The sequence below is a fragment of the Crotalus tigris genome, unplaced genomic scaffold (genome assembly GCF_016545835.1).
Source record: "Crotalus tigris isolate CLP2741 ecotype Arizona unplaced genomic scaffold, ASM1654583v1 scf7180000024339.11422700, whole genome shotgun sequence".
NCBI classification, from domain to species: Eukaryota; Metazoa; Chordata; class Lepidosauria; order Squamata; family Viperidae; genus Crotalus; species Crotalus tigris.
The window spans coordinates 7,441,034-7,457,375 of NW_024100509.1; the positions used below are offsets into that span (position 1 = coordinate 7,441,034).

A 16,342-nucleotide genomic window follows, 5' to 3' on the forward strand; every position below is an offset into this window, starting at 1 on the left:
TTCCGACTAATGAAACATTCCAAAGAACTTCCAGGCATTTATTTTCCCAAAAGTCTTTTATTGTTACAAAATGTCGGCACAGGCAGAACGGAGGGATGCTAGGATCTATGTTCTCTTCCTCTGAGCAGTTAAATTATCAGCATGTTCCCTCCCTAAATTAGCCGTCATATCTCACATTATCCAATTAGTGTGAAGGTCAAATGTTTTCTTCCTCTTTCTTTCCCGGGCTTTACTCCCAACCCCCCCATCTGCTCTGTATTAACCCCATAATTACCAGATAATTCTACATATTGTCAAAAGCAAGAATATACAATATTTGCAGCGTTGACATCAGGTGTTAGCTGTAGTAAATTCAGGCTAGCTCTGAATTTTCCCGTGCTCACAAGATACAGAAAGGTTCACCTGCAACCCATCCCTAACTCTGTGACCAGTGTTTCCAGCGAAAATATTTTGAGAATGCTGAGTTGTTTGGGGTAATCCACATATTTTCTCAGGGTGTCTGGCCTTGGGATGCTGGTACAAACTGGATCCAGACTGCTCTGGTCTTTATTACCTGTCATTCCCCCCCTTCCTATTTCCCATCATGTACACGCATAGCTTTATTGCCCTTCCATCCTCCCACCCCTTCAGCCTTTGATGGCAGGATGCCTGTGAGGTGCCAAATCTTACCTAATCCACACTCATACTTTGCCGGGCCTCTCAGCCATCAGGGTGAAGACAGATAGAAGAAAATGGAATTACCTCAGAGGGATCATGAACCCACTGGCCATCTACAAAGAACTTGTACTGGTGTTCGCCTTCAGGAAGATCCAGAATAGCAACGAAGTCATTATGGCTGAAAGGAGAGTGATCCACAGTGAGAAAACACAGCACATATATACCTGCAAGAAAGTGGCCTATCTTAACTCTTTTGCCTGGTTTGGATAAATTCAATGAGACAGGCTCAGCCATAGACAAACTCAGCCAAAAGAAAAGATAAAGATTGGTTTAAGCAGCTTCAACTGTTTCAAAAGGAATATGCACAGCTACTTCATGAAAGTTTCCATGAATGAACTTAAAGGAAATCTACCAAACTGGTGAAAATGGAAATATTCGCTTTCTGGACTATGAGGACAATTATGCAGTGGACCACTCAGCCCTCCTGAAGTTATAGGTGCTTTCAAGAAAAGACTGGGTGGCCTTTTCTCCAAGATAGAATGAGGATTCTTGCAGAAGGAAGGCAGTTGGATTATTTATTTATTTATTTATTTTTAAAATTTATAAACTGCCCCACTCCCGCAGGACTCCAGGTGGCTAACAATAAAAACACCATATAACATGACAAAACAAACAATACAATAACAGTCATCCAGGGGTCAGATTTTATAAACCCCAGGCCTGCTGGAAAAGCCAGGTCTTAAGCAGCTTGCGGAAAACCAACAGGGTGGGAGCGGTCCTAATCTCCGGGGGGAGCTGGTTCCAAGACGTGGGCGCCATCACAGAGAAAGCCCTCCCCCGCGGCCCCACCAAATGGCACTGCTTGGCCGACGGGACCTGAAGGAGGCCCAGCCTGTGGGATCTAACCGGATGAAGGGAACTATGAGGTAGTAGGCGGTCTCGCAAATAGCCTAGCCCTGAGCCATATAGGGCTTTAAAGGTAATAACCATTGGACCCGGAGACCAATAGGCAACCAGTGCAGCTCACGGAGGATAGGTGTAACGTGGGTGTACCGAGGAGCACCCACTATCACTCGCGCGGCTGCATTCTGGACCAACTGTAGTCTCCGAATACTTTTCAAGGGTAGCCCCATGTAGAGCACGTTGCAGTAGTCCAGACGTGAGGTGACAAGGGCATGAGTGACTGTAAGGAGAGCCTCCCAGTCCAGGTAGGGTTGCAACTGGTGCAACAGACGAACTTGTGCAAAGGTCCTCCCAGCCACAGCCGTCAAATGATGTTCCAAATTCAGCTGTGGATCAAGGAGGACACCCAAGTTGCGAACCCGCTCCGAAGGGGGTATGTTTTCCCCTGCTAGAGTCAACACTGGACAGTTAACATGATCCTTGGGAGGCAACATCCAAAGCCACTCGGTCTTGTCAGGATTGAGCCTAAGTCTGTTAACCCCCATCCAGACCCTCACGGCTTCAAGGCAACGGCCCATCATATCAGCCACTTCACTGAGAGAGCTCGGGGAGGAGATATATAGCTGGGTATCATCAGCATACTGATGAAACCTCACCCCGTGCTGTCTGATGATCTTACCCAGCAGCTTCATGTAAATGTTAAATAGGAGGGGGGAGAGGACCGACCCCTGCGGCACGCCGCATTCAAGGGGCCTCGGGGTTGACCTCTGCCCCCCACCAATACCGATTCCAACCGGCCAGAGAGGTAGGAGAACCACCGTAAAACGGTGCCTCCCACTCCCACCCCTTTAAGTTGTCGCAAAAGGATACCATGATCGATGGTATCAAAAGCCGCTCAGAAGTCAAGTAGCACCAAGACAGAGGAATAACCCCTGTCTCGGGCCCGCCAGAGATCATCCATCAGCGCGACCAAAGCAGTTTCTGTGCTGAAGCCGGGCCTGAAGCCAGATTGAAAAGGGTCTAGGTAATCCGCTTCATCCAGAGACCGTCGGAACTGGAGCATCACCACTCTCTCTACAACCTTCCCCAAAAAGGGGAGATTGGAGACTGGACAGAAGTTATTTAAGTCAGCCAGGTCCAGGGTAGGCTTCTTGAGAAGGGGCCTCACAACCGCTTCCTTCAAGGATTGCGGGAAAGACCCCTTCCTCAACGAAGCGTTGATCAACACCTGGAGCCAGCCTCGTGTCACCTCCTTGGCGGCCGAGACCAACCAGGAAGGACACGGGTCCAATAAACAAGTGGAGGCACTCATCGCTCCCACCGCTCTGTCAACATCCTCAGTGGTCACAGACTCAAATTCATCCCATAAAACTGGGCTAAGACCTGCCCCGGTCATCTCAGAAGGCCCTGCCCAATCGGAGTCTAGGTCTGTCCGAATCCGAGCGATTTTGTCTGATAGGAACTGCACAAATTCTTCCGCCCTACCCTGTAAGAGCTCCCCGGCTTCCTGAACGTTAAGTAGGGAACAGGTCACCCTAAACAGGGCGGCGGGGCGAGATTCTGCAGACGCAATAAGTGCGGAAAAATGCGAACATTTTGCCGCTCGTATCGCCACTAAATAAGTCCTAATACAGGCTCTTAAAATTGTCCGGTCGGATTCGGAGTTACTAGCCCTCCAGCGTCGCTCTAGACGTCTCTTCTGACGCTTCATCTCCTGTAGCTCCTCGGTAAACCAAGGTGCCCTCCGGGATCCACAATCACGGAGAGGTCGCAAAGGCGCGATCCGGTCTAACACCCCTAATGCCGCCTTATTCCCAGCAGCGACCAAGGACTCAGCCGGTTCGTGGAGGAGGGAATCAGGAAAACCCCCAAGCGCTATTTGGAACCCCTCCGGGTCCATTAAACGCCTGGGGCGGAACCACCTAATCAGTTCCGCCTCCCTGTGGTGGGGGATTAGATGACCTCCAAGATTCCCTCCAATCCTATGGAGCTGATTTAAACAGAGTTTCTCAAGAAATAAATTGTAAACAGAGAAAGTAACCAAATAATCCCTTTAGACTGAGATTTGAGTAGGTCAAGTGAAACTGGGCCATTCTGGGTAAGGATTGGAAGAGAAATGTAAATGAGACTGGGGATGCTCTAACCTGTTAACCAACAACCAATCTGCATTGACCCAGAAATCTCCCAGATGCCCAACTGCAAGGAGTTTGTCTTAACCATCTGAACTCACCTTCAACCAGAAGAAACTATGTCTAGACAGTCCTAATCAAGATGGGAGGACTAACATATCCATCACACAACTTTCTGCCTCATTTACAACCACTTCCCATACTTGTACTTCTTTCCCTACCAATATCAAACAGAGAGCTGGATAGATTTGGGAACAGGAGAACAGAACAGATTTTCAAAAGACCAGCATTCATCCTTAATTGCTAAATCTTTACACTTCCGACTTGTTCTTATCAACTAGACTCATACTCTATCAACATTTTAAAAACGGGATTCTTCAGGGCAATATTGCAACACACATGGCAATATAAGTTATGGCACTTCAAAAGAAATACTAGGCCAAAGATGATGTTCATCAATTTCTCTATTTATAAGTCATATTTTTTATTTCTTTGTAAAGCAGCATCTTTTTAAAAAGAAAAGGATTCACATAAGATTCACCACTGTAAGTTTCAAATGTTATTGCTTAATAAAAATGACAACACTGTAGAAAATAATTTGAAATGGTATCCATGTTTTTCATGATTGTGTCAACTTCAAACTGAAGCATACAAGAATGGTACCAGTGCAATAAGGTAAAAAGTACTGACTTGGATATTGAAATATTCAGAGAAATATTTCATTTGCCACATTTCAAAATTGTTCATGGATATTATTCAAGCTAGTTAATGAAGACAATTTCTCCCTAATTTAGTGAAGCTTGAAACAGCAGTCTAATCACTGCAATATCTATCACTGTTATGCTGCATTCTCTAATTCTGAATCTAGAATGCTGTCAAAGTGTCAGTACATACAGAGGCATTCCATTTTTTAGAAAGAATCTGAATATTCCTTTGCTTGTAGAATCACTATGTATCAACTATATCTTTGTATCATACAGTTCTTCTGTGTGAGAACACAGGGCTGTTTCCCTGCAGAATACTGGAAACATTCCTATTTTCTGGCTGTAAGGATTTGCTGCTGGGGACACTAACAAGATGTTTGAAAAGGGGAGAGAATGAAAAAAACAAAATCTGACAAAACATTTAACACTTTTCACATAGCATTAGTTTTAAAGCCAGAAAGTTAATTTGGAGCTTACAAGTTCTCTTATCTATGTAGAGCTGTATTGTAAGCAGCCTAGAGTCACCTTATAGGGAAAATGGGTGGCATAAAAGTTTAATAAATAAAACGAAATAAAATAAAATAGACAAGTCAGAGTGAAAGATACTGAGTTCCTTTGTGGTGGATAACAGAAGTTGTATTTGACTTCATGGAACCTAATATTGTCCTGTAAGCCAATAGAGAACTATAGCTCTATTTTCCCCTTATTCTCAACAAAAATACCCTTATCCTGACCTGATGTTAAGATGAAATAGATTAAAATCTCATTCAGCATTTTTTTAGAAAACAGATTGATACATAATTAATGTTCATAATTTGCTGCTTTATAAGCTAGCCTAGTCTAGTTTCTGTGAGATTCTTGGAGCCCACAATGAGTAACAGTATGGAAGATGATTCAGGCATATTTTTTTTCATATAGACATGTTTTTCATTCAGATCCAGAATGCATGGATCTGCTCCATTAAAAAGATGTTCTTTTATATTTAGGAATATAAAAGGAATCCTCCATTTCTGATACCTGATTCATTTCAGAATTTCCACATGAAAACAGTGCATTTTAGCCTTAGTTGGGCTTAAAATATTTAACCAATGCTTCTTGCCCTGTGTAGAATAAGGATCAAACAAGGCCCCCTCTCCATAAAAAATGTTGAGCAGAGTTTTTTTTATATAAAAATCACACACTACCCTGTTTCACCTCTTAATGAGAGGAATCTTAGCACTCCAATTGTTGAAAGAGCCTGAAATGAAAACTTCTTTGCCTCCATCTGTCCAGCGGATAACTGTGGGACGAGCCTGCTGGGATGGTTTAACTGACTCATCCAAGTCATGGTGCCATGATACAAACTCTTTTTCTCCAGGAAGCTGTAGAAAGAGGGCAAGAGTTATATCTTGTCTAAGTCTTCCTGAAAACTGGAATCCTATTTCCTAGCTTTAGGAATAATTAAGTGATGAGTGAGCACTTTTCCAAGTTATTTTAAGTATTATAAAGAAGAGAAATCTAGAGAATTGCCTAAGGGTCATAAAATGGCCAATTATGTCATAAATCATTATTATAATCAAAACCATAACTGTGTATATCAGAACAAGTGCTAACGTTTGAAAATAATAAAAAACATAATCTAAATACTGTACCTTAGATTCATGGGTGCTGAAGATGTTGGGGTCATCAGTGCTGCCAACCATGATCTTGTGTGAATGATCTTTGGCATGGTGGATGGCTCCCTCTGAGCGGTGAATCTTGGAACTGTGGCGTTCCCCTGATATCCTTTCACTTGTAGTGTTCCCCATGGCTCCACTGCAAGAAGGCAGCAAAAGAAAAGAATTAGGGCCATTTACAATTGTCACAGACATAATGTAGGCTTGTATTTCCAAAGCCAGAGAAGAGTACTGCATTTTCTTACAGATGGTGGGTAGACAATATGTTCCTTCAGCCATGGGAAGGAATGCAAAAATAAAAAAAATAAAAAAAAATGCAGCAATCAACAGACTTGCAAAATCAGTAACAGAATTGCAAAATTCATGACAATAATAAAGTTATTGAGCAGGAAGGAGACTATTAAGCAGCAAATTTAATCCCTATTCACTCCAGGAATCCAAATTAAAATATTCCAGAGAGATGTCTGGACTCTCCTTTAAGACACTATACTGTATAAAGAGAAGTCCACTATCTCCCAAGATAACTGGTTCTATTGCCAAACTGGTGTTACCATTTTGAAATTTTTTCTAACGTTGGGTTGGAATCCCATTCTTCTAATTCATTCAGGTTATTTGAAGAATCCTATCATATTCATCATCACCCATCTCTTCTCAAAACTGAACATATCTAGTTTCTTCCTTCTCTCTTCATACATTTCTTGATCACATGGGTTGCCCTGTCATTCAACCTGTTCCATTATCTCTGAATCCTTAAAGGGTGTTGCTCAAACCCATGCCAGCATTTCACCAATCAGTTAACTCAGACTATGCTCCTTGAACCAAATCTGAGATTTACTTATGTAACCAGACATTCAATTCCACTATTCTTAGAACAGAATGGAAAGGAATTATAAGGCTGGAAGAGACTTTGGAGGTCTTCCAGTCCAATCTCCTGCCAAAGGCAGGAGACCATATACCATCCCAGACAAATGGACAATTGTTTTCTCAAAAACCTCCAGCAATGGGGCACCCACAACTCTGGGAGGCAAGCTGTTCCATTGATTAATTGTTGTTACTGTCAGGAAATTTCTTCTTAGTTACAAGTTAGATCTCTCTTTAATAAACTTCCACCCATTGCTTCTTATCCTACCGCCCCAGGTTCTTTGGAGAATAGGTCCACCTCCTTTTGTGTGATAGCACAGGTGCTATCATGTAATCTCTAATCATCCTCTTCATTAGGCTAGACATAGCTAGTTTCCTGAACTATTCATTTAGCCTCTAGACTCCTTATCATCTTTGTTGGTCTTTGCTGCACTTTCTAGGATCTCGACTTTTTTTTTTTTTTTTGGATTGGATACAGTATCCAGATGTGGCTTCACTAGTGCAGTGTAAAGAGGTATTATCACTTCTCATGATCTTGAGGCTATCCCTCAATTGATGGAGCCTAGAACATTTTTGGCAGCTGCAGCACACTGCTGGCTTATACTACTAGGACATCCCAATTCCTCTCAGTTATTACGGTTGAGCCAGGTACTGACTATTCTATACCTTTGCATTTGTTTTTTTCTGCCTAAGTACAGGACCTTTTCTCATCACCAAGCTGCATCTTGTTAGCTAGGCCCAATGTTCAAGTCTGTCAAGATCATTCTGATTCTTGAGTCTATCTTCCAAAGTGGTAGCAATTCCTCCCAGCTTTCTGTCATCTGCTAATTTGGTGAGTACCTCCTTTATCCACTCATCTAGATAATTTATGAAGATATTGAAGAGTACTGGGCCCAAGACAGAATCTTGAAGTGCCCTGCACGTTCCCGCCATGTAGATGTAGTTCCATTGAAGACCACGCACTGAGTGCAATTGGTCAACCAATTGTGAATCCATCTGGTGGTGGTACTGTCTATCCCATACTGTTCTATCTTATCTAGAAATAGGCTGTGGTCTACTTTGTTGAATGCTTTAATTAAGTTTAAGTAAAATACTGAATGTCAACAGATTTCCTTGATCCATTAATTTAGTCACTTTCTCAAAGAAGGCAATAAAGTTTGTTTGGCACAATTTGTTTTTAACAAAGCCATGCTGGCTTCTATTAATTACCTTGTTCATTTCTAGCTACTCACAAATCCACTGCTTATTTTTATCTAGGATTTTCCCAGGTATTGATGTCAAGCTGATTAATCTGTAGTTTCCTGGTTGCACTTTTCCCCCCTTTTTTGAAAACTGGAACATCACCTCTTTTTCAATCCTCTGGCAGTTCACCTGTGCTCCAGGAGCTCCGAAAGGTTTTGTTCAGTAGTTCCAAGATCCCATCTGCCAGCTTCTTCAGAACCTTCTATTTGTATTTTATTTCTATTCCTAGGGATGTCTTAGTGCAGGGCTTTTTAACTGGTGGCACCTGGCAGGTGGTACGCGACCATCCTAGACAAAATGTAGCAGGGGAGGGGAATGAGCAGGGGAGGGGAGTGAGCTGAAGTGGTGGCAGCACCGCAGAAGCCTGACGGAGAGACAGCTGGAGCTGCAGGGGGAAAAAGACAACAGGGAAAGAGAAGGGGATAGAGAAGAAGCTGTGGAAGGAAAGCCCAGCAGGCAGGGAAGAAAAAGAGAGAGGGAAGAAGAACTGTGTCAAGACAGCCCAGCAGGCAGGGGAAGAAAATACAGGGAAGAAGAAGCTGTGGAAGGAGAGCCCAGCAGGAAGAGGTTCAGCAAAGGAACCGCCACTGAAGAAATTAAAACCAGTACTTTTTCCCTTTTTTTAAACGGCTTGTAACATATTAGATTATAGAATAAAATACAAAAATACAAAAGCAAATAGTAGAACACAATGGAGAGGAAGAAGGGAAAAAAAGAGAGGGGGAGAAGAGAAAAAGAAAAGGCATTGACTTCCGACTTCCTCTGTTGCAGTAGAATGAAGCATTAACATTGAACTGCAGTCTTATACTTTTCCATAATAGTATAAGCTAGCCATTTCTATAACAACAAATAAATCTAATCAGTAAAATAAAAAAAAAATTAGTCAAGTTTTTGACACTTTGCTAAGCACTGGTAGTACTCAAATATTATGTCCTAAAAGTGATAGTATCTGTGAAAAGATTGAAAAGCCCTGTCTTAGTGCATTTTGTGAGAAAACAGATAAGGGACCAGGTTTTGCAGCAGCATTTTAATATAAGATTGAAAATTGATAATATTGATTTAATTATTTGGAAAGAGATTCCCATCAGAACTTTGTGTAAGACAAAAAAATACTCCTATTTGGTTGAAAAATGTAAACAGAAAAAATATGTCAATGTGATAAATTGGAAGAAACTATTTTACTTTTAAACAGCAAAAATTCAGATTGAATTCTGTTCAGGTGAAAATTCGTTACAAAAACAAAAGAGAAATGGAGGAAATGGAGCTCTCAGAAGGAACTTCACAACACATTAACAGGAATTAGAAAAATATAATGAATTAGGTGCTATAGGTTTCAGTTTTTCTAATTTTTTGAAGTGGTTATAGATTACAAATATTTAACATGGAATATAACTGGAGCAATGCTCCTCAAAAGGAGAAAAATATTTTTTCAAAAAGTTAAAGCAAGAAATTATTTGCCTACAAGACTCTCGTATTAGAAAAAAAGGTGTATATTTGACCTATACTTGGGAGAATAATTTATTTCAGCAAATATTAAAAAGAGAAATGAAGTTGATTTGAATATTAATCCTCAACTAAATCCAAAACTTGCACTAACTGAGGAACATGGCAGATTTATTTGGGGAGAATTTAATTTACATGGAATTAAAACTATAGCGTTGTTTATGCTCCAAATAAGGATAAATGTCATTCTATAAACAATTTATGAAAACTGGTTTTTGTTGGGAGATTGGAATAATGTGGTTTACCCCCAATTGGACAAGGTTTCTGGGTAAAATATTGAAGAAGGTAATTCAAAGGAGTATTTTTCAGAAAGATAAACTCACCAAGAGTATTTGATCTGGCCTGAAAAGTTTCAGATAACCACTTAGAGGGCAAAAAAGAGACATGGGAAAAAACTTACGGTAATTCTTTCCTGTCATCTAATGATCAGGTTTTCATAGCCCAGATCTGGTAGATCTGCTGACAGCCGTAATGTGTTGAAAGATATCTTCTTGTTAAATCCAGCCCAAGAACATCATAGAACACTAGTGGCGAACTTATGGCACAAGTGCCAGAGGTGGCACTCGAAGCCCTCTCTGTGGGCGTCTCAGACCCACTTCCCCCGTGGCCCCCTCATGAGCAGCTCCCCTGGTGGAGAGTCGCCCCCGAGCACAGCCGGCACGAAGCAGTGCAGCCAAGGACATGGCAGCTGGGCAGCCAGAACAAGACTCCGTCTTTGTGCCCCATTGCACGCAGATGATGCTGCGGGGTGCAGGCGGAGGGCATGGTCACCATGGTGCTGCTGGGTCACCTGGGCAATCTGCGGCGGGCCGTGGAGGCAGTGGGTGGCCCTGTAGGCGGTCGGGGTCAGGCTGGGGGTGGAGCGGGAGTGGAGCGGGGGAAGGCAGGGTCGGTGTTTGGGCACTCGGTCTCTAAAAGGTTCGCCATCACTGTCATAGAACAATCCAACCAAAGTTCAGTTCTTTATTTCAGGGGTTACTAACTCCTGGGTTGCAGCCCAATATCAGGCCGTGCCTGTTCAAAACCGGGCTGTGGGAGAAATGGGTAAATGCATGCACGTGAAGCTCCACCCAAGCTCCATTTGCTCGCACAAGTGGTGCTTCACTGGTGAGTGCAAGCACCCTCTGCTCGCACAAGTGGAACTTCACATATGAGGGCAAGTGCTGCAGCTCGCAAGAGTGGAGCTTCGTGTGTGAATGCAAACACCCTAAGCTCGTACACGAAGCTCCATTCACGCGAGTGAAGGGCACACCAAGCTGGAAAGGTTAGGGACGATGCTTTATTTGCTTACACTCCCCAATCGACAGAATCTTGCCAGATAAAAACTTTATTACTCTAAAAGATGGAAAACTGAGTCAACCTTGAGCCAGTCAGGATCAAACTCCTGGTTGCAGCAGAATTAGCCTGTAGTGTGCCACTACGACTCCTAAGACAGCAGTTTACAAACTTTCCCAACCTTTCCAGCTCTGCAGATTGGTAGCAGCAGTGGTGGGGCAGAGGGGATGGTTTCGCACATGTGCATGCCGCTCACACAAATGGAGCTTCCCACGTTCACATGTTGCTTGCATGGCCCAGTTGCCAACCGACTGCAGACTAGTAGCAGTCTGCAGAATCTTTCCATTTCCTCCTTCTTCTTTGGGCTCATGGAGTATAGCCTGGGCTTCGGGAGTTTTGCCCCAGGCTTGAATTCAATGGCACAGTCCATGGGTCAGTGGAGGCGGGAGCTCATCCGCCCTCTCCTCACTGAAAACTTCAGCAAGATCTCTGTATTCCTCTGGTATTTCTGGTAGTCCCTTTTCCTCTTCCATGGATGCTTTTTCCGTTCTCAATTTTGATAGCTCCCCTTGGAATTTTAAGTCCATAGGGTCCCCTTTCAGGAAAGTGATTTCTGCTGTCCTCCAATTCACCCAGGGGTTCGATTTCTTTAACCATTCCATCCCTAGGATCATTGGGCATTCCATGCCTGGGGTCACTACAAAAGTTATGTCTTCCTCATGTTTGCCCAGGGAGAGGTGTATTGGTAAAGTGGCTATGGTAGCTGGCAACCCCCCTGCTATGGACCCATCTAACTGGCCAAATGAGATTGGTTGTTCCAGTCTCCTTGATGGAATCCCACTAGCATCGGGCTAATGAGGCAGTGGGTGCAGCCAGAGTCTATTAAGGCTTCCACCAGCTTCGGGCTTGGGGGAATTAATATAGTCACTGTCTTGAGGATGGGTGGGATGGGTCCACTTACCAGGGGTTCGCCCTCTGAGTTCGTCGTCTGAGGCGTCCACTGGCCCTGTGGTGTAGGCTGGAGTTCTTCCCCACGATGGACAGAGGTAGGGGGTTCCACAGCCTCCATCACTCTCATGGCAGATTCTTTTGGCTTAGCTGGAGACTTCCCGGATTTGCTGGCTGGTGATCTGCCGGGGTTGTGCTGGGGGGCTTTTGAGCGGCATTCTACAGCCCGATGCCCCTCTCTCCCGCACTTGAAACACCCCATTTGCTTCTTGGCCATAGCCGATGGTTTCACTGGTTCACGTGTCAACTCAGGCGGTGAGCGGCTCCATTGTTTTCCTCGGCGGTGCCTCTTCAGTAGGTCGATCTTTGCTTCCTCTGCCAGGACGTACCATTCATCAAGTTGGTGTGGGTCCCCTCGGGGCAGGCAAGCGTCATATAGGTCATAGTTTAACCCGTCTTTGAAGTGGCTAAGGAGGATGTCTTCTGGCCAATTCAGTTTGCTGGCAATTCTTGCATATATTCGGCAACCGGGCATTTGCCTTGCCTCATTGTTTTTATCCTTTCGCGGGCTTTGCGATTAGTCAGGGGGTCCTCAAATCGCCTTCTCAGAGAGGACATGAAACGGTTGAAGTTGTTGAGCTCTGGGGCGTTGGAGTCGTGCAAGTCCACCACCCAATCTGTGGTCGGCCCGTCCAGAGCAGATTGCATGATCCAGATAGGGGCTTTGTTGCTGGGGATGTGCTGCCCTATTCCTCCATGTAGCTGAGGACTTGGGTTAGGAAAAACTCCAAGCTCCCCCTTGAATCTCACGTCCAGCGGCAGGAGTCTTTGAATGGACCAGTGCCTTTGTTGTCGGTGGTAGTGTCTTCCATCCAGATTGTCATCTGCGGGTTGACGGGGAGTGCGGACTACTAGACCAGCAGACGTCCCCGGGGCTGCAGGTTCCACTTCCCCCTCAGTGTCTCTCCCTTTGCAGCTCCAGGAGCTGGGTCGGCCGTAGGGCTCAGAATTCTCCTCTCCTAGGAAGCTGAGAGTTCTCTTTATCAAGTCGATAGCTTTCTCTAGGATCCAGCCTGAGTATGGTGCCCAGTTCCCTACCTCTTCACTTGCGTGCAGGGATTTCTCCATCTCCTACGTCCATTCTGGTTGGTTGGTCCCCCCGTCTCAGGGTCACCTTTTTTGATTTCTTTTCCCACTCGCCTTTCTTTCTGACGCCCATTGACCACCGAGGTTTGTGGTCCCGTGTCTCCACCACCTCTTCTCCTGAGGAATCTGACCTCTCAGATCCTGACATCTGGCAGGGTTTCAGTCGGGGCAGCGGCTCCCTTTCTGGGGAGTTTTCTCCCTTCTCTGCTCCATCGTCTGACATGGTAATTTTTGCAAAGTCCCCCAGCAAGGTTCTCCCTTCCAGGTGGACTAATTTTGCAGATCCTGTCTAATGTAAGGACCCATCCCAATCTACATGTTAAGAAGACAGAACTCTTGGAATATCTCTTCCAACAGGCATCTTTATTAAGAGAAGATGGTTGCAGGCGTTCTAGACAGGATCTGGGGCCCAACCCCTACCATTCAAGGTTTTAAGTGTTCCCAAGCAGTCCCCACCCCACCGTCCTTCCAGCGACAATCCTAGACATCACATTTCCGCTCCCTTTTCCTCTCGACCGACAGAAGGGAGACTTCAGAGAGTAGTAGATGAAAGCTGATGGGCCATATTGTTATGGTCAGTCCTCTGGGTGAGAGCCACATTCAGTCCCTTTGAAGTTTTAATGAAGGAAGTGAGAGCCATAAAACCCCTTTGCTCATCCCCCTTCCCCTTCTTAGTATGACAGAATCCAGAGAGGGCAGAAATGGGGTTTTCCATAGTCGATAACTAGAAATGAAATATAATTGGATTCTGGCAGTCCTAAGACCATAGAAACTAGGCAAGCAGCAATAATATTAATGATATATTTAATAAACTTGAATAAAAATAAAGATCAATTTGTAATTTTATTAGAGGATGAAAAACCTTTGACAAAATACATAAAAAGTACTAGTACTAAATATATTTGGATTTTCTTTGGAATTCATCAAATGGATGGATATATAAGTACCCTACATCTAAAGCATTGTGGGTCACATCAGCATTGTGGTTGCCCTTGGGGGGCCGGGTGGGTGTGGCCTACTGGGTGGGCGTGGATGGAGTGATTGTGGCCTAGTGGGTGGGCATGGCCAGCTCTACATTGTTTGTGTCAAGGGTGCCTGTGGGGGCCTGGGCAGGAGTGGGACAGATCTGAGGGTCTCTGGCAGAAGGGGGTGGGACCGGGGCAAGCACCAAGGCATGGTCCATTTCTTCATTCCTCACAAAGGGTGACACCTCCCCAGCATGCAACCAGGGGGAGGGGGCGACGTGGCAGGGGCTGGTTCCTCGCTGTTTCCAAACGGCCTTGTGGAGCTAAGACTGAATGTGTTTCAGCATAGATGGCCACCACAAAATTGTACATTGGCTCCCCGCCGGCCTGGGCCAGGGCCAAGGCAGTGGGGGCTGTTCCCTCACTGTTTCCAGGATGGCTTCGCGGGCCACATGAAATCACTTTGCGGGCCGCATCCAGCCCCCGGGCCTTGTGTTTGACATGTCTGATCTAAAGTTAATGGTTAAGTAAGGTTCTTTTACTCTTTCACTATGTAGAGGAAGTAGAGAAGGATTCCATTTTCATTTTCATTCATGCTTTTTAATATCTGCGTAGAATCCTTGGGTTGTGTTATTAGACAACACAGGGAGATCTATGGAGTAGTATATAACTCAATCTAACACAAATTGGTTCTATTTGCAGATACATTTTTATTTCTAAAACTATTCCAGTGTTGATGCAAAAGATACTGTAGATGCCTTTAATAAAATAAGAGATACTCTATTAATTGATCCAAATTGGAATTTATGCCTATAACTGAACACCCATTTAAGGAATATCAATTCTATTTTTGTATGGAATACATTCTATATCTAGGTATGCATATACCAACAGATATAACTTATTTAACAGCATGTAATTACACTAAACCTCTAGTATCTCTGGAAACAATTATATCAGAAATGTATGGCACATAATGTCTAAAAAAAAGATCTGACCCTTTTTCTTATGTTAAATTAACTTTATGGGGAAACTAAATTTTAAAAATTGGGAAAAATATGATATGGAAACATTGGATGGAAGTGGAGATATTGACTTTGGGTCTATGATAAATATAAATGATAAATTCAAATGATGAATTTCTAACATGTTAAGAGACAATTATCATCTACCAGATGTAACCCAATGGCAAAATATAGTTATGTTAATAACATTGTTTGGGCCAGCATTATTCTTAGATTCTGAGACACCTGAGATACTAGAACTTCTTAAATCTTTTGATACTAAAAAAACGATTCATTTCTATAGATACTTATTATCAATAAATAAATATATGGAAATGCTAAGAAATGAATGGAATAAAGAATTAGAGATTTCTATATCGCCATCTGAGACGCTGAGTCATGTGATCTCAAGGTCTACTTCGGACAAAATTCCTAGGAATCCGTCCTTATCTTGCAAAGCTAAGCTTTTCTCGTCCTAACTCTATTTGTGGAAGAAAGGCAGGATATATCTTTAACTACAGAATATTTTTCTTATACGATTTTTAAAGAATGAGTTCTAAGGGAACAAAGTGTAACAACTCCTGCGACCTTCCGAAGAAGCGAGAGGGCAGGCAAGGATCCCATCATGACCATTTCGGGAAGATGCACAAACCGACTACAGTCGCAACCGTCAGTTCCCACTGAAATTCGTTGGATTTAAGGCTCGCCTCAAGGATTCAATATAGCGTTCAAGCGTGCTTTCCGCGTCTTATCATACACATCGGCGCCACCACTCAGTCAAATGAGCGACAGGCAATCGGCGCTGAATTCCCAGATTGACGTCACTTTGAGACGCGACGCCAGGAGACCAGGCAGCAGCCACCTTTTCGAGCTTGTGGCGGAGAACTGCCTTTCCTACACTAAAACAGGCGCCGCCTCAGGCTTAACTTTCGCCCATAAACCGAAAATTTGTAGCATTTTTACCCTTCTTTCTTCCTTGCCCCCTCTGGTTCCTTCCCCAAGGGCAGAGAACTCACCTGAAGAATTACTCCCACCCGCTCCTGCTTATTCACCGCCGCCTGGTATCAAAATGGCCAGAAATAGAAATCGAAGGGCGGCGCACGCGCAAAGTGCTAGTCTTTTTTTTTTTTATCTCCGATCCGCTGAACAAAGCATTCACGAAGGGAGATGAGGGCAATGGAAAAAGGGTACTGGGGCGCTTCCTCTTATTAACAGAAATCTCTCCCGAGAAAAGTGTCCCAGGAAGAAGGAAGGTTGCCATTTGGTGTCGTCCTGAATTTTTCAGCTACAATCTGGTAGATCCGGGCAAAAGATGTAAGGTTAATGACTGGGAACACAAAGTTCAGAGTA

At 43.9% G+C, this 16,342-nt stretch overlaps 1 protein-coding gene across 4 annotated transcripts in view; it reads right to left on the reverse strand.

The window, feature by feature from the left end:
* PRKAB2 (protein kinase AMP-activated non-catalytic subunit beta 2) overlaps nt 1–16,099 on the reverse strand; it is a 28,709-nt gene extending 12,610 nt beyond the window's left edge. The window contains exons 1-5 of one of the 4 annotated variants that reach the window (XM_039325913.1): nt 16,009–16,071; nt 8,281–8,781; nt 6,025–6,187; nt 5,588–5,754; nt 742–835 (exon numbers count right to left, since the gene is read on the reverse strand). In XM_039325913.1, coding sequence (XP_039181847.1) covers nt 742–835; nt 5,588–5,754; nt 6,025–6,180 — 417 coding nt within the window. In that variant the 5' untranslated portion in view covers nt 6,181–6,187; nt 8,281–8,781; nt 16,009–16,071. Of the gene's footprint in view, nt 1–741; nt 836–5,587; nt 5,755–6,024; nt 6,188–8,253; nt 8,782–16,008 lie in introns of all 4 variants that reach the window. The other 3 variants (XM_039325912.1, XM_039325914.1, XM_039325916.1) reach the window with 3 other exon arrangements.
* Nucleotides 16,100–16,342: the final 243 nt, after the last annotated feature.